At 37.5% G+C, this 24,830-nt stretch overlaps 2 protein-coding genes and 2 non-coding genes across 5 annotated transcripts; 2 read left to right on the top strand and 2 right to left on the bottom strand.

Moving 5' to 3' along the window:
* Window positions 1–2,460: 2,460 nt before the first annotated feature.
* LOC103696681 (SEC14 cytosolic factor family protein / phosphoglyceride transfer family protein) lies at window positions 2,461–13,882 on the top strand. Its single transcript, XM_008778372.5, has 7 exons — window positions 2,461–2,881; window positions 4,729–5,201; window positions 6,069–6,211; window positions 7,207–7,302; window positions 9,483–9,739; window positions 10,262–10,482; window positions 13,400–13,882. The coding sequence occupies exons 2-7, from the start codon at window positions 4,920–4,922 to the stop codon at window positions 13,763–13,765; spliced, it is 1,365 nt and encodes a 454-aa protein (XP_008776594.2). The 5' UTR covers window positions 2,461–2,881; window positions 4,729–4,919; the 3' UTR covers window positions 13,766–13,882.
* Window positions 13,883–15,989: 2,107 nt separating this feature from the next.
* On the bottom strand, window positions 15,990–16,062 carry TRNAR-CCG (transfer RNA arginine (anticodon CCG)). Its single transcript has one exon. It is a non-coding gene; the product is annotated as a tRNA-Arg (tRNA).
* A 928-nt stretch (window positions 16,063–16,990) lies between these two features.
* On the bottom strand, window positions 16,991–17,062 carry TRNAH-GUG (transfer RNA histidin (anticodon GUG)). The gene has a single exon. It is a non-coding gene; the product is annotated as a tRNA-His (tRNA).
* Window positions 17,063–19,265: 2,203 nt separating this feature from the next.
* On the top strand, window positions 19,266–24,441 carry LOC103696667 (UDP-glucuronic acid decarboxylase 6). Of its 2 annotated transcripts, XM_008778355.5 has the most exons (14): window positions 19,266–19,375; window positions 19,451–19,715; window positions 19,815–19,921; window positions 20,378–20,464; window positions 21,426–21,513; window positions 21,842–21,933; window positions 22,597–22,661; window positions 22,752–22,840; window positions 22,944–23,021; window positions 23,156–23,249; window positions 23,336–23,402; window positions 23,499–23,562; window positions 23,822–23,862; window positions 23,978–24,441. In XM_008778355.5, the coding sequence occupies exons 3-14, from the start codon at window positions 19,844–19,846 to the stop codon at window positions 24,161–24,163; spliced, it is 1,029 nt and encodes a 342-aa protein (XP_008776577.1). In that variant the 5' UTR covers window positions 19,266–19,375; window positions 19,451–19,715; window positions 19,815–19,843; the 3' UTR covers window positions 24,164–24,441. The 2 variants fall into 2 exon arrangements, with proteins under 2 accessions (XP_008776577.1, XP_026656941.1); XM_026801140.3 differs by lacking the exon at window positions 19,266–19,375 and having other exon boundaries at window positions 19,426–19,648.
* Window positions 24,442–24,830: the final 389 nt, after the last annotated feature.

Genomic DNA, 24,830 nt, shown 5'->3' with positions numbered 1-24,830 from the left:
GAACCTTCAATTGGAGATTACTGATAAGTCCTTGAATTACCTTGCGGTCACTATATCTTCTAATAGAATTATCAAAGAAGGACACTGCTGAGTTGATTGACAAGGTTTCATGAGAACGTAAGCAGTTGTAGTTGAAGCCATCTCTCTCAAGATGGCCAAATCACTTTTAACTCGATGTTTTGAATTCCATCCTAAATTATCGTACGGCAGTGACATGGATTCTTAATGGTATTCTCGATGAATATTGAAAAAGTAAAACGGGACTATATTTGTTGCAAAGGTGAGCCAAATTCTTGTATACATGATTGTTAAAGCAAAAAAATGAGACTGCATCTCTATAGAAGGTATTGTCCGCTTTGAGGTAGGTACCGCACGAGTTGGTCTTCCTCACGAAGTTGTCCTTTAAAAGACGCCCTTGAGAGAAGAGTAATCGAGCCCTCCATTAAAGGCACAATCTTTTTCGCTACTTAACTGATGTGGGACTAAAGTTTCGGATCCTCCATCCACCTTCCAACACTAGCCCCCCAACGGAAAGGATTCGTGACAATCTGAAAGTTTTACATGGATGAAGACCTAACACTAGCCCCCCCCCCCCCCCACCAGAGAGGATTCGTGCGAGGAAGTTACGGCGGGACCATTCCTCTAGCGCCACCTGTTAGAGCGGAGAAATGGGACTGCGTCCCCACAGGAGGTATTATCCGCTTTAGGCCAGATACCGCATGAATCGGCCTTCCTCACGGTTTTGCCCTTTACAAGATGCCTCATGAGGGAAAGATAATCGAGCCCTCCATTTAAAGCACAATTTTTTTTTTTTCGCTACTCAATCGATGTTTTAAATAATCTTTTTTGGACGAGCCATTGATTCTGGATGTGACACATTTGACTAGCACAAAGTGCCGGCACATCTAACATGCCGACAAAAACATGGGATGTGTTTGTTGTTATCCATATCAAGGAGATATCTCATTTTTCATGTGATTATTTAAAACATGAAAAATATTGGATTACTATTGCTGCTAAAATCTGAGTTGAACTATGGTTGGGTAAAGACCGATGTGAAGCAATGAGCTCGGCTCCAAACTGGAGAGTTTGGCTGGAGGAACTCTTATGATATTTCATGTTTCAACCTGAAATCAGAAAAGAAAGTCTATTTGTTGGAATTTACGTAGTAAGAGATCATCCGATACTTAGGCCAATCGGATTTGGATAGAATTAGGAAAAATATGAGAGAGCTCATTTTATAGAAATGTGGAAGTGGGCTTTGACTGCTCAGTAACGGCGTCATGTTGTACGCATAAGAAATATTAACTTTACTAATCATGTAGTAATGGCGGATCTATTTGGGATGAGCCGTAATTGCCTCTCGACTGGTGGAACCATGATCGTGTCTTTAATGATGGTTAGTTGCTTTAAATACATTTGAATTAGAGACATGATTTATTGCTGTTAGTTGGCCAGCTCACTTTGATTAGCTTGATGGTTCAAGTCGGCTTCTTGGTAAGCACTGAGGTTAACAGTTCAGTCGACTACCATGGCTGGTGGCTTGGTTCGCTACTAAGTTCGTCAGCTCAATTTATGCCGAGGTAATCACTTTGGCCAGCTGGCGAGATCAGGTTGATGAATATAAGCCGTATTAATTATTAAAAAATATTTAAAATAATCATATCCAATAGTTAAAGTTTATATTAATTCACTTTTATCCATGTAGATGTAACATATTTCATATCATCAGTATGAATCTTGTTGGTCATCTAATCTAATTGTTGTCGGTAGATTCTGAGCTGAGGTCAGTCTTTGCAGGTTGTGCACTAAGGTCGGTGAGAACCGAGGATAATTGAGGTCTAGTGAGACCGAGGAGAATTGAGACTGGTTGTAACTAAGGCCAACATGCAAAAAGTCGGTTTGCCAGAAGGTTTTCGACAGGAGACCCTCTGATGCCTAAGCTAGAAACCTAGAGCAGCGGTAGAAGAAAGAAAAAAATGTCGAGAGAAGTCTATGTGAGCTCACCTGAGGATCTCCAAATTACTCCTTTATATATGGTTAAGATAAACGTTCGTTATCTGATTTGGCACGACATGTCTTAACTGTGTGGTAACGATGAGTTGTGCATTAACGACGTAATAACCGCTTTGCGTAAGTAGCATGCGGTCACATTCGTGTTGAGTATGTCTTAACTGTAGCTTTGGCATAATTATTAATCTTTATTGCTTCGAATAGGATAATGTCTCGATCTACTTTGAAGTCATACGTCTTATTTATGACTAAAGTTAGGAAGGTCGGTCCAACCTAGTGTTAAGATGTCAAGATGTGCGGTATTTTCCTCCTCATCAACTATATGAAAACACAGGAGATGGTTGATAGCCAAAAAAAGAGAGAAACCAATTAAAATAATTAAATTTAGTAGTTAATTGTTTTTTTGGGTTACAAAGAGGAGCTGATGACGAACACCGTAGGTGACGGTAGTTGGCGGAGGGAGACGCGAGGTCGTAGAAGGGTATCGCGATTGGACCCTTGCGCGGAAGAAGGATTCAATTCCAAAGCGATCCGCTTGCACGGCTTTTAAAGTAAGCAGTAGATGATCCAACGGTGGATTCGTGCGAGGGAAGAATACAAGGACAAGTCCGCTCGTAGGTTCTGTGAAGGAGGGCGGTGAAGACCACGGGTCATCCCGTCACGTGCAGCTGACTTCCTTGGGTTCCCCTTGGGCCCCGCGCTCCCCTCTCTCGGTTACGACCCAAATCATCGCGCAGCTGAGAGAAGAGCAGCAAAATTCCCGGGTTCCAGAATTCTTCTCTTGTTTCAGCCCTATTTTTTCTTCTTTCACAGCTCAGATCTACAAATCGGCGAGGATCTGGAAGGATCATTCCCTGAATTTCTGGAGGCAAGTTTTTTTTAAAAAAATCCCCGATCTATTTAATTTTTCTGGAATTTTAGCTATTCTGTTCCGAAAATTTTCCATGATTTCGTTTCTCGAATTCATCCGTTTTAGGCTCATGCTTTCTTTGCGGTTCTTGATTTTCTCTTGTTGGATCCCTCTTTTAAATTCCAGTTGTAGTTGGAGTAATGAAATGGCTGGGCTTAGAAAAATCAACGGTCTAATGCTTGGACGATGGCCACGGGATCAGGATCTCGCGGCCACGAGGCTGACCTCCTGCGTCTGGGTTTCTGGAGATTTGTTGCCTCCATGGTTGGAGTGTTGCCTCGTAGTCTTGATTGTGTTGTTGAAAATTTACTATTCTATTTTTTTTTCTGACACATTTTTGAACAGACTATGTACTGCAACAAATTTGAAGTTATAGATGTATTAACTTATTAGTGATTTAAGTATGAAAATTATATCATGGATGTGAATCATCAAGGTCAATAGCAGAGTGGCGATTCAACTGCATAGTGCACATAATGAAATAAAGAAAATTTGAGATTAAGATATTGACTTTTGGCATGTTCGTATGAATGTTAGGGTATCAATTCTGGTTGGCATAAAGGCAATACGGTTTGCTAAAAGGTGTCTTGATATTGTTAAAAACATCTGAAAGATAAATGTCCTCGAAGTTGTTGTCTGGTAGGTCTTTTTGTCATGGTGGGGCTTCCCCTATGGGTCTTAAGACCGCATTTTGTCAAGCTTTTCGTCATGAGCTTTTTGCTAATATAGGAGGAGGTGCCATTGTATATCTAGTTGAAGATGATTTAGTGTTAACTGATGAAGTACAGTTTATAATTACAACATAAAATTATAGAGAACATTTTGAAAGAAAAGGATCTCAAATGTGGTGGAAGTATTAAAACTCGAGCACAATGTTGATAACGCAATTTTAGTGGCAAGATAAATGGGCGAAAGAGACCATAATCTGTTAACTTTTGCTTTCTTGAAATATTTTCTAGAAAAATATATGTGCAGAGAGAGAAGGTAAATAAAGTCAGCGATGCTGTCGTGTAACTGTGACATCATTGAGACATAGAAAACATTTTATAATACAACTACAAGGCAATTAATGTTTCATGAATCAGAACTTCTGGAAATAAAGAGGTGCTGGCAATATGTGATACATGAGGATAAGAGCCTAGTACATTTTACAGCCAGAAGTGCATGTGAGTTGCAACAATAGCGAATATAAATTGCGATAAACCAGCTGAGTTCTTATAGGCATGGTGAGTGAAAATATGTATGCACCTCAATAACATGGATGAAGATTAAGACATAGGATTTGTAACGAGCTGGTATAGCCAAAGGATGTGGTACTTGATAGTTCTTAAAAAGGCGCTATTGTTACATGGCCCAAGATGGATGGTAATCAGATTTTATTGCTATGGTTAAGTTGCCTGAAACATTAATCATTAGAGTTATGCAATGGAAGGCATCCCAACTATGCATACAGTCTTACAGTGCTTACTAAATACATGCATCAGATATGTGCATACCTCACACACACACACAGAGAGGGGAAGTTTTCTTTTTTACTTGCTATCTGTTCTTCGACATGCCATATGCATTCTGTACTTTCTGTACTTTGGATTTGCTGAGTTTGATAACTTCTCACTTGGTTACAACTTTTTAATGGGATGATAATATAGAACAGTAATATAATTTTTCATTCTTGCATATGTCCTGAAATTCTGCACAGCAATAATAGCATCATTTTGGACAGATTAAAATACCAGGTTAAATGTTGTTTTATCTATGTTGGACAGATTAAGATACCTTATTAATTATTCTTTTGTATTTTGCAGGTCATAATTCAGTGAAACCTCGATCTATATTTCAACTAGTCAATATGGAGACAGTAAATGTTTACCTGTGAGGGTAATAAGGTACAATCACTGAGATGGAGTCCACCAGTATGGAACTTTACTGCTCCATTCCATTTTGATCTGTTTGCTCAGGCAAAAACCTTCAATCAAGAAACCTTACTGGGGAGAAGATGCCTAAAAGAACCCTAGTTGCTTCTTCCCCGGGATATATTTCTCCTAAGACTTTCAAACACATATCACCTCCAAAACCTCTAAGCTTGAGAAGAGGACCTACAAGGGAGATAGCGTTCTTCTTACTGAAAGTTGCTGCTCTAGAGGCTGTAAGAAGACTCTCCAGAGCAAGATGTCCATTTGTATGGCGGGCTGTTCAGGCTTTTCAATGTCTTTGCTATCCACCATTCAAATGGATTCAAAGATGGACACCCCTTAGGATATTGGTCAAAGGTGCACAGGTTCGTTTGATTGAGTTAACTTTAAAATTGCTTAATTGATTTAGTCTATTCATTGTTCTCTATTCGGATATGCTTAGATGGTTAATGTTGTCTGTAATCCCTGACTAGAAAATTATGGCAAGAATAATTTTACTAACTGCTTTTTTCTGATGTTACATGGACGTGGCCAGAGGTGGTCCAAAATTTGGAAAACTTCATATGTTATTTTACCTTCTTGATTGTGTTTGATGTTCTTGGTGCATCTTCTCCCCCCTCCCTCCCTTCCTCCCGCACCCCCCCCCCCCCCCACCCCCCATGCCCACCTTCCCTCTCCCCTGCTCTCCCTCTCATGCACATGCATGCTACGTTGTAACCTGGGCAGTTTTGGTTACGGGGCAATCTAAGTATAACTTAACCAAGTAAGTATCCAATCATAGGCCAACTTAACTTGGTCATAGACATTACTTGCCCCAACCAGTTGAAGTTAGCTTTATGGATATTTCCTGACCAACAACATCCAGTGCCTTTGCTGATTTTTTCAAATCTTCTCTGGCATTTTGGCCTCTTTTATGTAGTATATTGAAATTTTAGGTTTATAGGATATAGAGACGCGACACCCTTTTTCCAAGTATATTGACTTCTATATAGTAGACTTTTACATTTCTGACCTATAGAAATTGACTTTCTTGTTTGTATGTATCTTCAAAATTACTGACTAGCGTTTTATGTGTTATATTTTCTAACCTCTAATACAGATAGATTTATCAACGGGTGTTTCCCACATATATTTGTTCGAATGAGAATGATGTATATTGGTGTCTGCCATTATATTTTAGTTCTTCTAATTTTTTTTCGTTTTTTTCGTGCTGACATTGTTCATACTGACAGAATGTTTCAAGCCCATTACTGTTTCTCTCGATTGCAACAACTTTTTCTGATCATTTTGCAAATTGTAAAAGGACATCTGATAGTGTGGATGATGCTGAAGCACATTGTGAATCACCTAGTAGGTCATCAGCTTCTGAGATGAGGTAGGTGAAAGAATATAAAGAGGTATTTTCATATTTGTCCCTGCTGTTCTAATTGCTCTGATATTTGTGACAATGTGCTCTGGATTCCTGTGCTGTGACAGAGTTTAAAAGCAATCCTTGAACACTGACTTAGCAAGACATGTTAGTAGGCGACCATAAATAATTAGAGAAATAAAATTAAGAAGCTGGCCAAGATGCAAGTCTTTACCAGTGAAAGGCATAGCTTTCTGTGTTAGGACTTTGGGCTAAAACAAAAGTTACTGCTGCATGAATATTTAATATGACTTTAGATGCTAGTATAAAATCTTCAGAAAGTTCTGAAACGTGGAAAAAAAAGACAAAACTGTAGCATAAATTGCATTCCACAGATTTGATTGCACATGTTTCCACTTGAATCAGACTAGCCAGAACAGCTATTTCTGACAACAGTTTTCAACTCTGTATAATTTTGATTAGAACTTTTGTCAAAAGTTCATTGATTGTTTATAGAAACCTCAAAATGAGAATGATGAGTACTAGCCATCTGTGTAAGGATATTATTGACCAATCATTGGCGGAAAGATAATGCTGTTCATGTTGGAGAGCAGTAGAAGAGTTAATGCAATATTCATGAAATATTTATACGCCGTCCCCGAGACCAGCTGCTTCTGCTATATATGATAAGGCATCTATCGAGGTTCATCATTTCAATGGATCTCCTAGAGGCAGTTGACAAACTCTGATAGATAGGTTGATTTTGTTATTCCAAATTGCTTCAGACCTATTTATGCTTGAAAGTGATGGATGATAAGTCAACTCCACTAATACAGAAGAAACTAATGAAGTGATATCTAAGGAATGTCTGAAACTTTCATGACAAATAATCTAATGCTTTGATTGTTTCTTCCTTGAAATACAGAAACACATGAATACTGTTTTTCCCCCTCAAAGAAAGATTATTCTACCAATAGCCTCTGATGCATTCTGATGGTTCATTGATAAAATTTGTTTTTCAGGAACTTTGATGAATCTCCTAAGGATACATTGCCCGAATCTTGGTTGGTTCAACTTTCTAGAGAATTGGAAAAACAGGGAATTACTTTACCTGAAAGGTCATCTTCTCATCCATGTTCCTGTCTGCTAATGATCTTGTATGTTTTGTGTATAAAATATGTAGTAGAATCTCTGCTTAGAAAGTTAGAGGCTGTTGGTCCTTTGCTTATATCTTGTATGCCATTGTAATTTAAGTTGTTCTCTACATATTTAAGAATTGGGAAGAATATACTAATTATATAAAAGGATAAAGAAATGAGGTGGTTGTATTTAGCTTGTGTTCCCTCTTCAAGTAATAGAATATTTGGTAATATGTTTTACTTTTGAAAGGAATATATCCATGGATGGCTTTAACTAGTTTAGACATATTTACATGCATATATACATACATAGTATGTGCATACATGCATACATAATTGCATGCATACATATAATTTGAGAAAAGTTAACCGAATGTGGCACTGGATAGAAATAAACATACATGATATGTATGTCTGGCCATGTATTTATTTCTATATATGCACAAATGCACATATGGGTATGCACATAGGTCAGTATGTATTCGTGATATCTACATATTACCTAGCTTGAGCAGGCTAATCACAGCTTGCTATTAAAAAGCTACCTAGATGTCAGAATCAAAGGGAAGACTTTGGCTATCATTGCTCTGATATTTTTCAGTAGCACGAAGCTTCCAAATGGTACCATAACATTATTTAATAATCACCGGATAAATTTACTAAGTAATGACCATGGGTTAGGATTCTTGCACACTGGATCTGCTATAGATCTTGTCAGATTCTGACCTAATAAACCAACCCAGTTATTAACCTTGTCATATCATATGTAAAGTAATTCTTGCGAAATTCTACTTTATCTCCTTTTCAGAAGTTGCTTGTTGGAGTAGTGCCATGAAGTAAATTTCATGTGCTGAATCTCTTGATACCGCAGAATAACAACCAGAGGACTGAAGATAAGAATAGTTTATGCCTACACTTAGTCAAATCTTACAAACAATTTACAGGAAATGCTAGCGCCTTTTCTGTTTAGCTACTTGGCATAAATATATTCTTCTGCTTAATGCATATCAAATAAAATGACATAGTGCAATCTTTTTTTGTCTATTAATCTTGAAGGCTTGCATATTAATTTGAGGCTGGAGCATAATGATGTAATTATTAGCAGAATGCAATATGACCGAAGATTGCAAGTAGTTCAAGTTTCTGGATGCCTTTGTCAAGTTTGGACTATGAGCAGTGCAAAAAATTCTTTTCCCATCCTTTTGGAGTTGGCGCTATTCTATTTTTTGAAAATTTAAGTAAAATTGGTTCTATTTCCTCTGTCTGATTTGGGATCTTGTATCGTCAAGCGCCTTAGGAGATTTTATGGAGTTTTTGTATGTGAAATTCATGATTGTCAAACAATTCTTTGAGTGTCATTATAGTTAATGTTCTCATTCTTGGTCCATACCTCTATATAGGCATGGACAACACACTTTGTCTAGAAATAGAGACCCATCTGACCCCAAGCCTCCCACTCTCTTTCTCTTACCAACCCCCTAACCCACATACGGTCTCCGAACTTTGTACTGCATCATAAATGTGTCCACAAAAGGAGCCTGTTGGATTTTTTTTGCTGACATCAACAAGACAGTGTCGAGCCATATTTATACCTTTGATTCATAATCATATATATTATAGGTATTATGATATAAATTATCATATTTGGCAATAAGTTTCACCTTAGTAGCATAGACATATATAAATGCATATATTTATCTGAACTAAAATACTGTTATTTTACCAATTTAAATGCATCCCATGATGTATGAGACAATATTAAGTGTAGGTTTTAGAGGCTCAGTAATTTCCACATTTTATGCTATAACCAACAAAAGTTATCATACATATTGCCTTTTCTTCTATATGAATACCTCCACAATTTTAGTGAAATTATGTTGAGGTCACAGCTCTTTTCATGTATAAAGTTCGAATTCTTTGCAAGTGCATACAATTTAAATTGGTTATCATGATGTACACAGCATGTATAGATGCATTTTCATGTAGCATGTTGATGTGTTTACATTCAATATTCACATACTTCATATATGTACATAGAAAATACATATTATATGCGCGCATACACACAGATACATATTCTGAGTGACTATGCGTATCCTTGTATCATTTAAATTTAATGCCCATCCAGAGGAAATGAGTGAGATAATCATTTTATACAGGATCGATGAGGATGAGCTTCACAGATTCTATACTGCATCAAATGGTGACATTTCATGCTTGCTTTCATCTCTCAAGAGGACCATTCGTTGGAGGGAAACTTACAACATACTCTCATCACAAGAACTAGAAACGTGGTCACATTTGATTTTTTGGCATGGATTTGATGTGATGTTTCGACCTTGCCTTGTCATCCGCATTGGACTTGCATGCTCTAGTTTAATGCCTCATAATAGGCCACGCTTTGTTCAAGCTATTGGTATGGCTTTTCTTTGAATTAGCCACTTTTACGTTTTTTGTAATCATACTGACAACCATAACTTTTTACCAACTGCATACATTTATCAATTCATAGGTAGAATTGAATCTGGGTAAGCATGTCATGGGAACAAAGCCGAAGAAGCAAGCCAACCTAAACAGTTGAGAGGAGAACTTGTTATGGTTGTGGTCATGGATTTAGAACAAACTACAAGATTTTGTTGTTTTTGGGTTTTATTAGCTGCTGCATAATTGTGCTTGCACGTGTGATTGACCATAGCTGTTTCATGTTCATTTTACATCTCACACATTATATCAGGTGATACTGTCTGCCTTTTGCCAATTTGGTGAACACATCAGCTATCAAATCCCTTCAATCTGATTCTAGATAGATGGAAAAGTCTTCTTGATCATGACCCATGGCAAAAACATGACCATTTTCGCAGCTGTTTTTTCAAGTCTTCATATTTGTCAGGAGGATCTGTGGCCCTATGTTCATGGTGCATTTTTGTTGTTGCTGCAGTTTCTCAAATAGAACAAGGAGTCCTGCATTTGGTTCATGAAGAAAATCCACGGATTACAGTTTTAGTGGATTGTGAAGGGTTATCTCCACTCAAATTTCCAATGCAAATGATGAGATCTTGTTCCACTCTTGTACAAGATCATTATCCAGATCGCCTTGGGGCTTTATTCGTTATGCGTCTTCCTCCGGTTGTTCGAGTTATTGCACAGACATTTTTTCAAGTAAGATGCTTGTTTTGATTAAAAAAAATCTGTTTTGCTATATTCAAATATCTTCTTGATGTTGTAGATTTTTGAGGACTATATTGAACATGTGGAACTAGTTGTCTTTGTATTTAAATTTGTGCAATATCATCTGCCTATGTAACATGATTTTGGCCATGCAAATATTTTTTTTTACATTTGTAGCATGATATGCATAGTTGTGCATGGAATTGAGTTGGTTACTTGTTACTAGTTTGCTCTCTGGTGCAGTTAAGCACAAGATCACAAAATAATTGGGTCTGCATGTCTCCCAGATTTGGCCTTCTAAGAGATAATCACCGCCAACTTCAAACAGAGAACTGTCAATAAAGTAAATTTTTTATAACATACACTTCCAAAGTTACATGTTCACAAATCTAGAAAAAGTGTATGGAATGTAGGCTTGTTGGATCTTAATGGTAGAATATTTTTCTTTTTTTTTTGAGAAAAAAGATTTTCTCAGTTTTCTCCCAAATATGACCATGTTTCTTAGTTATATATATAGAAAAAGTCTGTTTCTTGTTGCTAGTATTGATAAATGCATTTAAGTTGTCATGTTACAGATGGCCTATCTTTTGACAACACTTTAGATTTCTACTTGTAGTTGGCAATTTTTGTTATGCACTGTAATTTTCTTCTACAAAGAACTCAGGTCCATATCTATGTGGCTGGTAGCATCTCTGTTAACCGTTGCTTGCTTATGAGACCATGCTTTGCTATATCATTCTGAAAAATGCTACCTACTCTAGTAAGCTATGGAGAAATCACTGCTTCCAGTATATCTTCATCTGAGGGACATTAAATTTACAGAGCTGAGTAGGTAGCTGTGATGACAGAATTTTATCTATTCATTGGATATTGTATTTTTCTTACTATGCATATCGTAGTGCAATTGCATCTCAGATCGGCATTAAGTTCACTTTATATGGATTACTTCGCATTATCTAGAAGAAGCTGTTGTTGCTTGAATAAATTTTCTTTCTTGCATATATTCCATCATAAAGTAGCCACATGTCTCAATTACTGTTATAGCCAAACAACCATATGAAGGGCTAGAAGTAGGTAGTGCAATGGAAATCCTAGTAAACGCATTATTCCATTGTTAGTAGATTATATCTTATTAACCATCATGAGCTGTGATATGATGAGATTTTCCCTTGGTAATTAATCTTAATTATAGAAAAACTGAAAAAGGTAAAGGGTTAGGATGAAGGCTGCATTAGAGCATCATTGAGAGAAACAGTATAAATCAATAGATCTAACTTAGTTAAAATGACAAACTAACTTTAAGTTCAGAGGTCCAATGAGAGTGCAGCATATCGATTTCTCACATTTAGATATCAGGACTCGAAAGAGAAAAATTTTGGCCTGAGACTTCTGTTTGGTCCTCCGGCAGAAGGTAGAATCACTTAACAAGATCATCTTGTGCATCCTGTGAGGTAGTTGGAGAGAGGAATAACCAATTTCTCATGCATCCTATGTGGGCCTGGGGACCGATTTTTCCTATAACACAGCTGATTTGATGTACGTCTTTCTTCTCCTGGTGCCCCTTTCGATATTTTACTTTCATAGTTTCAATATAGACTTCTATAACCTGTTTGGATGCCAGAGCATGGTATTTGCCTGTTATATCTCCTGCAGGGTAGGGATAGGTAAAGAGAGAATGGAGGTTGTTCATATTGATCAGGTAGAGGTTGAGAACTACAATCAGCTGAGGTTGTTCATACTGAGATTTCTTGGATAGCAAAATCAGCTTTTCATGCGATGCCATCCTTGAAAAAATTGGGATTCTTTCTGATTTTGAGCCTCCCCTCAATCCTGTTCCTTTTCTGCCTCTTCACTTGGGGACCCCTGAGCCTCCCCTCAATTCTTTTCTTTTTCTGCCTCTTCACTTGGGGGGACCCCATATACCTAAAAGATACCTTTTGGTGGGACAACTATGTTTTCATGCAAGCATGCCCAGGAAGGGAGGGAGGCATGATCATCCTATTGCCAAGACCAGGAGGTTTTGATAGATGATAGATAAAATGGCTCGATTCAGATATTGGCAAATGTACACAGCTCAGAGCCTCTTGCCTTAAATTGGGTTTTGGCCCTCTCTTTAAGATCACACCAATTAGGCTTAGGGTGGATCGTGTAGTCTTATTGGAGTAGATTTCCTTAGGGTGAATTGTCTAGCCATGTTTGGAGTTGATTTAGTTTCCTGTGCACTTGTTTTCGTTAGTTTTGTTTTTGTAGCTTCTTGCAAAACTTGGAGCTGCTTCTTGCCAAACTGTAGTTATGGACAAAGCATCTAGGGACACAGTTTGCATGTAAAAGTTGGCCCTTGCCTTTTGTTAAGCATGCTCTGAAACGCACCCAGCAAGCCCATCCTGATTTGTTTTCCAAGTTACAGTCATTTACTCTATTTAAATTAGAAATACTTAATCAGATGAGATTTTCTGCTATATTGTTTTATAGTTTTAGACAGAAGATTGAATATTCAGAAATATCCTGGGTGTTTAAACTGATTGTTCTATAACTTGTTCTGATCAAACATTGATCTGACAAGTTCCATAAGGATGTTGCCATCACTCAAATTACAGACTTGTGATTATTTTTATGTAATGACAGCCTTGTGATTGTTAAAAATTTAACGGAATAGGAACTGCATATTGTTCCTTGTTAAAAGTTTTATAATTTTTACTTAATGCAATGTAATTACTGGTTTGGAGTGCCTTGCGAACAAGTTAGGTAAGTGTTCTTTTGAGTATAATACTACCTCATATGAAGCCTACCTTTATAAGATTAGCTAGGTGTTCATGTAATTTTTAGCTAATGATCATGTGTCAAGATATGCATGCAGCTTGCTATACTGGACTTGCTTAATTGGATTTACAATGCCTTGATATATTAGGTTCTGAAGCCCACAACTCGGCAAAAATTGCGTGTTGAGGGACCAACATACCTGAAGGTTCTTTCTGAATTCCTTCAGACTGTGCCGGCTTGTTTAGGTGGGAACTGCACTTGTTCACATTGCAGGAGGCTTGTTGCTGGCAGCTCTCTAGGCCGAATGGAAGATACGAGCAGAAGCCAGCATCACAGAAATGTTTCAGATGATGATGCAGCTGTCAATGGTTACCCAAACACTGATCTTCCAATGAATGATAACTGCGACCATGTACTGAGGGCTGTAATAGTAGTCTTCCTCATGCTGTGGATTCTCATTTCATTTTTTGCAGGGATGAATGATACTGAATCTCCTTCATCGCAACTATCATAAAGTGCTACATTTGCTCAATTTCTTTTTTGAATATTCTGTCATTAGCTAACAATATCCCTACTAAGTATCTTTATTGAAAATAATGGATATATTACAGAGCTATGTGTGATTAGTATACCTGGTATGTTGTTGTCAAGTTGTCTAGAAATTATGTCTTACATATTTAGTCATCCATTTAACAGTGGCCTTTATGTGTATCTTTCTTGAATGAGTTACGACATGCCTTGTGTAAATTTGTTGAACTCTGAAGTGTTAGATTTAGTATTATACATCAGATCTGAATTTGTAGAACTGCTGCCGGAACAGGCCGCTAGGGTGATTGACATTCTACAAAGGTTGGCTGCGCGGTAGCCAACCTCTACATGCAGCAACTTCGGATGTGATAATTTGAATTGGTACTGAACCCATCTGTCAAGTTCCAGTTTTTGGTCTTCCTGAGATTAGGTTTAGATGGTTCAGCTCTAATCACGGTCTATGCTTTCATTTTTCTTGTTTTTTCAAAAATAAGGTCTAGTTAATTTTCACAAAAAGATAAGGTCTAGTTTGTTAGAACCGAACAGGATTGGGAATTTGATTCAGAAGCCGGACAAAGATTGACCTGCAAATCTAAATGTCCGAATCACAGCCCAGCAGATATCATATCCACCTGAGGATTCTCTATTCTTCTTTCTTCTTTGTTATACCGTTTATTTGCTACTAAATTAACTGTGCATCAACTTTGAACAATGTCCGGTAGAAGGCAATTCTGTTTTCAATTTTAATTCCACAAAGAGTCAAGAATCTAACAAAAGCTGCAGTTATCGGTTATTCCTTATTGGCATACTGTTTATTTAGGAATTTAATTAGATTCTTGATTTGGTTTGTTGGAACTATGTGGATTATTTTGTAATTTTATTGTTTTTAACAATTCATACTAGTGCGGTAATCTTGAACTCCTTAAATGAGATTAGCGACCATGCGTGCATAACGCGCATTTGGGAGTAAAGAATAAAGAATAAAGCTTTAGGTTATGTTATATGCAAATTGTAGGTACTACTGATTACTGAAGCTATATATATATATATATATATATATATATATATATATAGAGAGAGAGAGAGAGAGAGAGAGAGAGAGAGAGAGAGAGAGAGATTAAATTTTAAAAATAAAATTTAAAAATAAGATTATATTTTTATCAAGTTGGATTTTCAAGAGTAATCTATTTTTTTTTTCATATTTTTATCACATCATTTAAAAAAAATGATTTTCAGAAATAATCTTTTCAATCTCTAATTTTTAGAACCTGGTCCTATTTTCAAATTTTTGACTCAATGTACATCCAATATGATCAGTATCAGATTTGATCCGACCCAATTGCCGCTGCTAATTATGACATTTAACCATTCCATCAGAGAACGCTGCTGCTTGATGACCGGACCCGTTAATAGCGAACCCGTTAATCATGGCCGTCCAAAGGACGAGAGTTGGAACCGGCGTGCTCTCGAAGGTCGAGGGAGCCACAAGAGCGGTACAAATGGAACGGCGCGCGCGGACGGGGACATCAAGGCCGCGGCCGGATTCGAGGGCGTGGGCGTGGATCGGGTTCCCTTGACCCTTGTAGGAAGGCGCGGAGGCGGAAGCGGGCCTGGAGGAGCGCGGGGAAGGCGTGTTGGTTGGTGGGACGGCGGAGTAGGAGCGGAGGGCGCGGTCAGGGGAAGAGGTGGCGGCGAGGGACTGGACGATGGTGTTGCTCAGCAGGGGTTGGGCTCGCCGGAGCGGGGGAAGAGGAGTGCATGGTCGATGGCGGGGTCGGGCTGGCGGGCGTGGTTGGCGGCGGCGGAGTAGAGGGCGACGAGGCGGTTGGGGGGGGGGGGGGGGGGGGCTGGTGTGGGCGACTCCGGCTTCGATGAGAGTGTGCCCTGAAGGTGTTTGATCTCCGAGAGGGTGGCGGGGCCGTCGTTGGACTCGGAGGAGTGTGGCCTTGGTCATGGCAAAATCTAAATGGTTCCGGGGTGACCGAAGCGAAGTACATTAGATGATGACGAGTTCTGAAAAGGGCCCGAGTGGGTGGTGTATACCGAGTTAAGGGAGGGGGAGGGATGATTTCAAAGTCGCGGGATTTCAGTCCAGCAAACGCGGTAGCGGGAGTATGTTTAGCTTCGAGCATTTGGATTGAGTGGTCCAACTAGAGACAGGTACAGAACTACAAGATATTTACAACGGACACAAAACAAATCCAACGCGACGATCGCAGTGGGATTTGAACCCACGACCTTTAGATCCGGAGTCTAACGCGATATCCACTTCGCTATGCGATCCTTCCTTCATTGACTGTGCTACATCAAAAATCTTTATGTACAATTTTGTAATTTCCTTTCTACCTATAACGTGAATTATATAAAAAAATGTGGAATAAACTTTTTATGCCTATACTGTAAATTTGAAGGAAGAAATGTATGAGTTATTAATAATGGTCTAGAAGAGCAAGCCACAAATCTAGAACATAACATTAGTTTAATTTAGGCAACTATATTCATTATATTTATTTCTCTTGTCATTGAATTGCCTCGCAATCAATGAGCATTGGGTAGAAAGTTGATTAGCAAATATAACAAACATAACAATATATCAAGCTCCTAAAATTTCTAACTCATCAAATCTATACTATACTATTAAATGAGAGATATATTAAACATTAGATTCTCCCGGTCAAAATTTTTTGGCTAGAGTCTCTATTTATTTGTGTGTCTTAATCTCTTATATTTAGATCTTAACTTAGCCGGACTCTAGTTTTAAAGAAATTCTATTCATTTCTCATTCACATTCTTAATCCATTGGTTTCTATTTAAAATACTAAAAATAAAAAAGGTATTGATGCTCTTTCTCTAACCCATTTATTTATCCCTTAATTCCTTGATTTTTTTATTAATTTATTTTTTCTTATATGTGCAGTAAATTGATGATCATAAGTGTAGGTTTGGTTTGACAATTAGTACAAGATAAATATGTCTTGAAGGTTGTTATATTACTCATCTTTTAAAAAGCAAGCGACAATTCATATCTAAAACATTCGCAAAAATAAATAATAACTCAAAATGGATAGTTTGAAAGAGCTGCATAATTGTCTGTTTTTTTAAGACCTAGATCAATAGATGTATAAATATTTATTACAACATATTTAGAAGATTTAATTGCTCATCCTTCAGGAAACAAGGGACAATTTAAATAAATAAAATAAAAAAAAAATGTGGCTGCTGGGATTCGAGCCCAGGTCTTCACGGCCACAACGTGAAATTCTCACCACTAAACTACAGCCACAAGCGGTACGATTGGGTTTTAGTTTTTCTATTGATATCAAGTACAGTTAATAAGATAACTATTACATTTACTGCAATTGCTCTACAATGGGACCCATAGATTTGTATCAAAAGCTCATGCAATTCATTCATATATGTTCAGCTTCAAAATGATTTATAAAATGTCATTGGATTTAAAAGACCGACATAATTCTTGTTGGATCCACAACTGCATTCTTTATATTGGTATGCATGTTTGATTTCCTTTACCGTCTGCATTCAAGTTTTTCAAGCAAATTTGAGCTGGCTACCAATTTTGAATACATTGCTTATTGGATTTGGCTGGCAAGGAATAATTTGCTCTTCCATGGAGTATCTTCTCCAATTTCTGTTGTCCAACATGCTATTTCATATGCTCCTAAATTACTCTCCTTGTCTCTAACTCCTGCAGCTCGATCTATTTCTTAAGAACTTATCGCTCACTCGGGATCTCTGGCTAAGCAAAGCTTCTTAAATCAATTTTGATAGAGGATCACGAAAGGATAGGGCAGGCACTGGCTTCATCATTCATGATTATGGAGGAATTATTTTTCTTGCTGCTGGTTTTAGTTTATCTAAGTGCTATGTTCCTCTAGAGAATTGCGAGGAGCATAGAAGGGCATATGATCAGTTGCTATTAAACTTCTCAATGCAAAGCGGTGGAGTAACTTCTTGTATTTATGATCCTACATTTGGAGCTGTTCTTCTTTGGTTATTACTCTATATGTGTCGCATGTCTATCGAGAAGGCAAGCAAACAAGCTGCAGATTTTGGTGAAACTTGTTATGGAATTGGTATCAAAAGAAACTCCGTTTCTCAAAAAAATACTCTCATCTTTAGCATAAGTGGTATCACAAGATCTATTTGGAGGGATGCCAGTATCTGTTGTAGAACCATATTGGATCATCGATAGCCTTTGTGTGATTGAGATGCCATGTATGGTAGGCATGCATCCTGTTTTTTTATCTCAAGAATTCAGTGTCCAAACTTGCTTCTCCATATGCTGAGTAGTTGGCTTGTGGTTGAGTAAAGCTGCAACATTGAGTTCATATGTTAGATCCGATAAGACTTAAGAAGAATAAAATATTAAAGATACCTCTCTTTATTGGAGAGATAGTTGGCTTTGTGATTCACCCCTCAAATTGGTCTTCCCTACGCTCCCGGCATAAAAACAAAATTGGCACTGTATCTGATTTTTTTAATTGTAGAAGTATGTCGTGGAAATTTAGATCATTGAGCAATCAATAAGTGGAGATCTTTCAATAGCAAAATCATTTGCTCTCTTTATTCGCCTTGGTAACTTTGATAGAGATGAGGATAAGATTGTTTGGAAACTAAGCAGTAAAGGAAAGTTCAACTCTGCATCTCACTATTAGTTCATTAATTTTAGAGGAGTGAAGGACAACTTTGTCTCCTTACTTTGAAACCTTTTAGTGCCACTTAAAGTAAAATGCTTCTTACGGCTTTGTTGGAAAAAACGGTTCAATACTAGAGATAGCATTTGAAGAAAATTTAGAAAAAATATGGGAGAATGCATATTGTGTTGCCACTCAATCGAATTTGTGAACTATTTGTTTCTGGAATGCAACTTTTTTTGCTACCATCTAGAAAGGATTTTGTCTTTTAACTGGTGTGCTGCAATCGCACAGAACTTTTGAAGAATTATGTTTACTGCCATTTCATAAACATGCTAGAAAGAAAGAAATATTAGAATTTTTATAAATAAACAATCTCTATAAGATCCATTGCTACAGAAAGTTTACAACCATTCTCTTTTTGGTCCAATCTCTGTAACACAAAATTGCTTAATAAGCATGCAAAAATTTGGCACAAAATAAGAAAATTATCTATCCTGATAAATGGAGCTTGACGTCGCTCATACTTTACCAAATAGGTTACTTAATATGAACAACATGCTGATTTTTTGTTGAGCTAAAATTGCATCATTTTTTTTTATTTTTTTTATTTTTTATTTCTGCAACCGTTTTATTTTTGTCATATTGCCTTCCTCTATTCTAATACCTGTTAGATGCTGATTTTTTTTTTGTAATTTTTTTTTTCTTCAATAAAAGCTGTGCGGCTGTTATCATATAAAAAAGAAAAAGAAAAAGAAAAAGAAAAAGAAAAAGAAAAAGAAATCTTCACTCGCGCGATTTTTATAACGAAAGCAAACTCTTTTACAGTCTGCCAATTCTTTCATAAATCTCATATCCAATCCCATTCTTCTCGTCTCACCGCATCCTGTCACCATTTATCTCCTGGTTATTAAATCTGGATCAAAAATTCTAAAACTGCGGTAAATCCAATCCAAAGTATTTGGTCAATTTTCGCTCTAATTCTGTGTTTGTTAATAAAATAGTTTGATTTTTAGAATGCTGGATTCCGGAATCGTTTGGTGTCTAACGGGAGGGCTTTCGCTCTCGAGAGTTTCCTTTGCGTGTATCCTAAGCATTTTCAACTCCCCGATCTCTGTGCTCGCTTGATTTTTAATGGAATGTACGGATTTGGTTACATCGGTATCGGTTGGTGCCGGTGGTTGCGGTCTATATAAGCCCCTCTGGATCTCGAGGTTTTCTGCGAGCCTTCCTCTGTCCGACATATAGATATTATTATTTTTTTATTCCGACATTAAATAGGTTTTTCCCCTAATTTCCACCATTTCTTATTTTGTTTAATCATTCTGGTTTGTTTTCGATTAGATCTGAAGAGGTTAGGGTTTAAAATCATTGGTGCAGGCTCGTTTGTTCGACAAGTGATCGGAGCAATGGCGAAGGAATCTTCCAACGGGGTGTCAAAGCCGCCTCCGATGCCTTCCCCACTGCGGAATTCCAAATTTTTTCAGGTAGATTTGCTTCCTGTTTTACTACCGATCCGATCCGGTTGGTGCTGTTTACCTTCTTGATTTTATGAGTTCTATAGAAGTATGATCGAGGTCTCACCAAGTGGATCGGCTACGTATTCAAACGGACATTTCTGGATGTTATTTTAGAGAAGAATTATCTTAGCAAGGGGTTCGTTCTTCCCTCGTGTTGTCTAAAATAGAGGATTGTTTTCATGATGGAGACGCTTTTTTTTCTTCACCAAAATGTAGTAGGGATTTTTTGAACCACCTCATTTGGTGTAGAGTGGTATTTTTCTGGCAATCAGATCTGTGATCTAAGTGATTAACTTGATATAAAATCTTCCCTCTCTGATCTCTCCGATCTGTATATGAAAATCGAAATGCATTGTTTATATGATACGGGCGGAGATTGGTTTGTTCTCGACTGAATATTTGGAAGGCATTCTTGTTTGACAGTCCAATATGAGAATCTTGGTGACGGGGGGCGCTGGATTCATTGGGTCTCATTTGGTGGACAAGTTGATGGAGAATGAAAAGAACGAGGTATTTCTTACTGTAATTTTTATGCCTTATTTTTTTCATTATAATTGGTTTTGGCTGTGTTTTGGTGGTCATTATGGAACTTGTGGTCGCTAGACAAGTTACATTTTTCGGAACGCGACTTATTTCTGAGCCAATACTTTGATCTCTCCTGTGGTTCCAACTGGACAAACAGACCTATTTGACTTGCATGCAGTCAACAAATAAGTTGTTGGAGACTTCACTCCTTTGCTGTGTCATAAATGGGATTATCTGTGCGCATATTGGTGATGATATTACATGCACATGTTGCCTCAGTGATATTAACATGCAATGCAGCATTCACACTCTTTGATTCTTTCAACTGCATTTATCGCATCACTACCTGTTATGATTCAGTAGTTCAGATTTATATGATTTTATATGGAGGGGTTTTTTGGATTGCAGCTACCATTGCCTGTTATCCGTATGACATGGCTCATGCATAGACGGGAAGCATTATTTGAAATCTAAAACCAGTTATGAATGAGCCTGATAAAGGTTGATGCTAACAAACAAATTATTGTTCGATGTCTCCAAGCCGTATGTCCTTATCTAACTCTAGCTGTTGAATCAAATTAGGCTTGAATGAATAAGTATTTGGTTTCTCATCTTTGAATCATCCTTTTGTTGTTTTCAATCAATAATAAGGGAAAATAATCTGATATATAAGCCCACAATTTTGGGATACCACAATTTACGCTTGGGATGCATGAACTTTATCCTGTTTATACATCATATTTGTCGAGTGGAACTCCTAATCAAATTCATGGCACCCCTTCTGCTGTAATGCCACAGTTGTTTCTCCCATCCATAACTTGGGGTCAAAAAAATCCCCCAGAAGTACAGCAATGTATATGTGTCTGCTAATTTCAATTGTATGCATGTTCATCGTTAATTTTTCTGAACACACATTCATGTGTTTCTTTCTACCCATGTTGTGCAGGTAATTGTTGCTGACAACTTTTTCACTGGTTCAAAGGACAATCTTAGAAAATGGATTGGTCATCCAAGATTTGAGCTAATTCGACATGGTACTGTTACTTACATTCATCTGGTTAAATTAATCAAGACAAGCTGGAAGTTTATTTTTTGTAACTGATTGTGAGATTCTGTGCTCAGACTTCAGACCCTTGCTTAAGTACTCTTCTATCATCTTTTCTAATGTGAATTTGTTCTTTTGCCTACTTGCGACTTCTGGTTATGGTTCTCCAGATATAACATGATTTAGGAATTCAGTGCTTCTACCTTTTTTATGCAGTTTGCATTTTTTTGTCAGTATTGGAAGATTTTCCTGGTAGCTAACTAAATTCACTTTGCACTTGCCTGACTTTGTTTTTTTTTTTTTCTGCTGACTCTCAGATGTCACAGAGCCATTGCTGGTAGAGGTGGATCAAATCTATCATCTTGCTTGCCCTGCCTCTCCAATTTTCTACAAATACAACCCTGTGAAGGTGTGTTTGTCTAGTCCAAAATTTAGGGTGACATGTCATGCTGAGCATCTATGTCAGTGACAAGTATGAACCTAGCACGGTTTTACTAGTTGATCAGTTGATTGCTGGAAGAAGCTTAGAGTACATAGTATGTATAAAAAAGAAATTACTTTATAATAAATTGGCCTGTCCGAATAGTTGCCAGCTCCTGAAGTGATTGAATTTTGAAACTCATGTTAGCCAGACAGTAATCAAAGAACATTACCTGACTTTGGGTGTCAGAAGTTTGAGACAATGTACATATTCTGGCACAGTGCCTCTTAGTTAAATTTTACCATTTCCCAGGTTTTCCTTCCTCACCTCCATTCATTCAGCTAGTATCTTGATCCTAGTTATGTCTTGTGCTGCACACACGTATTTGTATTCTCTCAACTAATCTGTGACATGATACATTTGCACTCCATCCCCCAGAAGGAAATCTTCTGCCATAGTCATATTTTTGCTTTATAAAAAATAGTAGCTTGAATTGTATTGTTTCAATTTTCTTCACGTAATTGTCACTAGTTGCCCATTCTGTTGCTGTAACATTACAGCTCATCTATTGTAGCTGTATGCATGTATATATGAATGACGAGTACTGAACTAGAAAGCAAATCTAGCTTGAAATGATTTTTTTTACAACAGACGATAAAGACAAATGTCATTGGCACACTAAACATGTTGGGACTTGCAAAGCGGGTTGGAGCAAGGTAGTGTTTAAACTGCTTTTATTGGACAATTTGAAATCTCTAGCAAGAATAACTAGTGATATTTTACTGCACTATTTTCTTCCCTTGCAGGATTTTGCTGACCTCAACCTCAGAGGTTTATGGTGATCCTCTTGAGCATCCTCAGAAGGAGGAGTACTGGGGAAATGTTAACCCAATCGGTAAGACTCTTTTCTTGAAGTGTTTGCATTTTGTTAGCGATCTTCTACATTGCTTTCCTGTCTCTGGCTCCTTATTGGTAATTGGTTATTCCTTGTACCACAGGAGTCAGGAGTTGCTATGATGAGGGCAAGCGTGTGGCAGAGACTTTAATGTTTGACTATCATAGGCAGCATGGCATAGGTGATTGATTATCTGTGAATTAGAAATCCAACTTGCTGGTTTTGCACATCCTGGAAGATGTTCTAGTGGCATGAGAGATGGGAGGCATATGATCATAAATCATCTTTTAACTTTGGACTTATTGTATTCAACAGAGATTCGTATTGCTAGAATTTTTAACACATATGGACCACGCATGAACATCGATGATGGTCGTGTTGTCAGTAACTTTATAGCTCAGGCGCTTCGGTAACCTCTTTGCCGTCATCTGTTATTTCCGCTTTGCATTCCATCCAAGATTGTCTGCATATCTCATTTATTCTGATTTCATACAGGGGCGAGTCCTTAACTGTTCAAGCACCTGGAACGCAAACTCGAAGTTTCTGTTATGTTTCTGATATGGTAAAAAAGTAGTGCTTTATTTGGTGATATTCAGTTTCTTAAGTACAATCTGGTTATTTAATGCTCTGGGAATTCACTTCTCTATAAACTCTGAAGGTTGATGGACTTATTAGGCTGATGGAAGGAGATAACACAGGCCCTATCAATTTAGGAAACCCTGGTAATTTGCTTAATTATCTCGAACTTGCATGATTGACTGTTATGTGAATTAAGAAGCATATTGCATTATTGCTGCATGATATCCAAGCATGCAGCTGACAACCAAATGAAACAAGTCCTGGACCTGGGATCTGTAGCTCTCCACATGGGGGCAAATGCTTGATGTGTTGGAATTCTCTTAATTCAAGACTATAACCTAACCAAGGGTCAGTGTTGATGATCATTTTATCTAATGTAAGTATGCATTGCCAATGCTGCAGGAGAATTTACAATGATGGAACTTGCTGAAACCATTAAGGAGGTAAGCTTTTACCTGGTCCTTTTAGTCCAATATCCAAACTCTGTTTTTTATTCTTAAATTGCACTATCCTCCCCTCATTTAAATAGTGTAATGACAAACTTTAACTTAAATGCAGTTAATTGATCCCACGGTGCCTGTGAAAGTAGTGGAGAATACACCTGATGATCCTCGCCAAAGGAAGCCAGACATCACAAAAGCCAAGGAGTTACTAGGATGGGAGCACAAGGTTACACTACGGCAGGGCCTTCCTCTCATGGAAGAGGACTTCCGACGGCGTCTTGGCGTGCCCAAAAAAGCATAAATTTGAGCATCAATTTTTCCCTCTGGATTGAAGCTTTGTTTTCAGAGATGCCAGCATTCTGCATCGCATGCCTTGTCATCTTAGAATAAATGATTGCTCATTATGGTGGTGGTTTGTCAACAAGGATTTTAAAAGAGAAAAAACAGTAGCTGTATGATGAGTAATTTGAGCAAAGGAGGGTCTTTTTTTGCTTCATTTGATGTTGTTATTTCAGTTATTGGATCATGTGAGGACTTATTTTTCCAGCAAAATGGCTATAGAAAATAATGGTTGTTCTAGCTGTTTCTTGTGTCATGAATGTCTACTGCATGGATATTTGCTAACTCAACTTCTGGAAAGATGCCAGGTTTGTTCTGCCATCTTACGCATGTTGCGGCACCTCTCAACCATGACATCATGTATATATTTATTATCTTTTTCAGAGCTCTAGAGCAAAACTATTGCAATATCATCAGGAATACTATTGAGTGTTGTAGGTAGGAAGAAGCGCCACATCCGCAATTCGTTATTGCTTTTGACATTATAACAAATGATTTGCAATTATGTAATTTAAAAAATCTTTTTTTTTAAAAAAAAGAAAGAGCTTAATAATGTTTCTCATCTGAAAATCTTGGTAACTTTGGAGTATGCTTTGAGGAATGGCAAAATCTAATGTGAATAGATATAA

This window comes from Phoenix dactylifera, chromosome 14, assembly GCF_051530095.1.
Source record: "Phoenix dactylifera cultivar Ajwa chromosome 14, Ajwa_hap1_PhDact_Kaust_v1.1, whole genome shotgun sequence".
NCBI classification, from domain to species: Eukaryota; Viridiplantae; Streptophyta; class Magnoliopsida; order Arecales; family Arecaceae; genus Phoenix; species Phoenix dactylifera.
The sequence above is the reverse complement of the archived record's forward strand: the minus strand, read 5'-3'. Positions and strand labels throughout refer to the sequence as shown.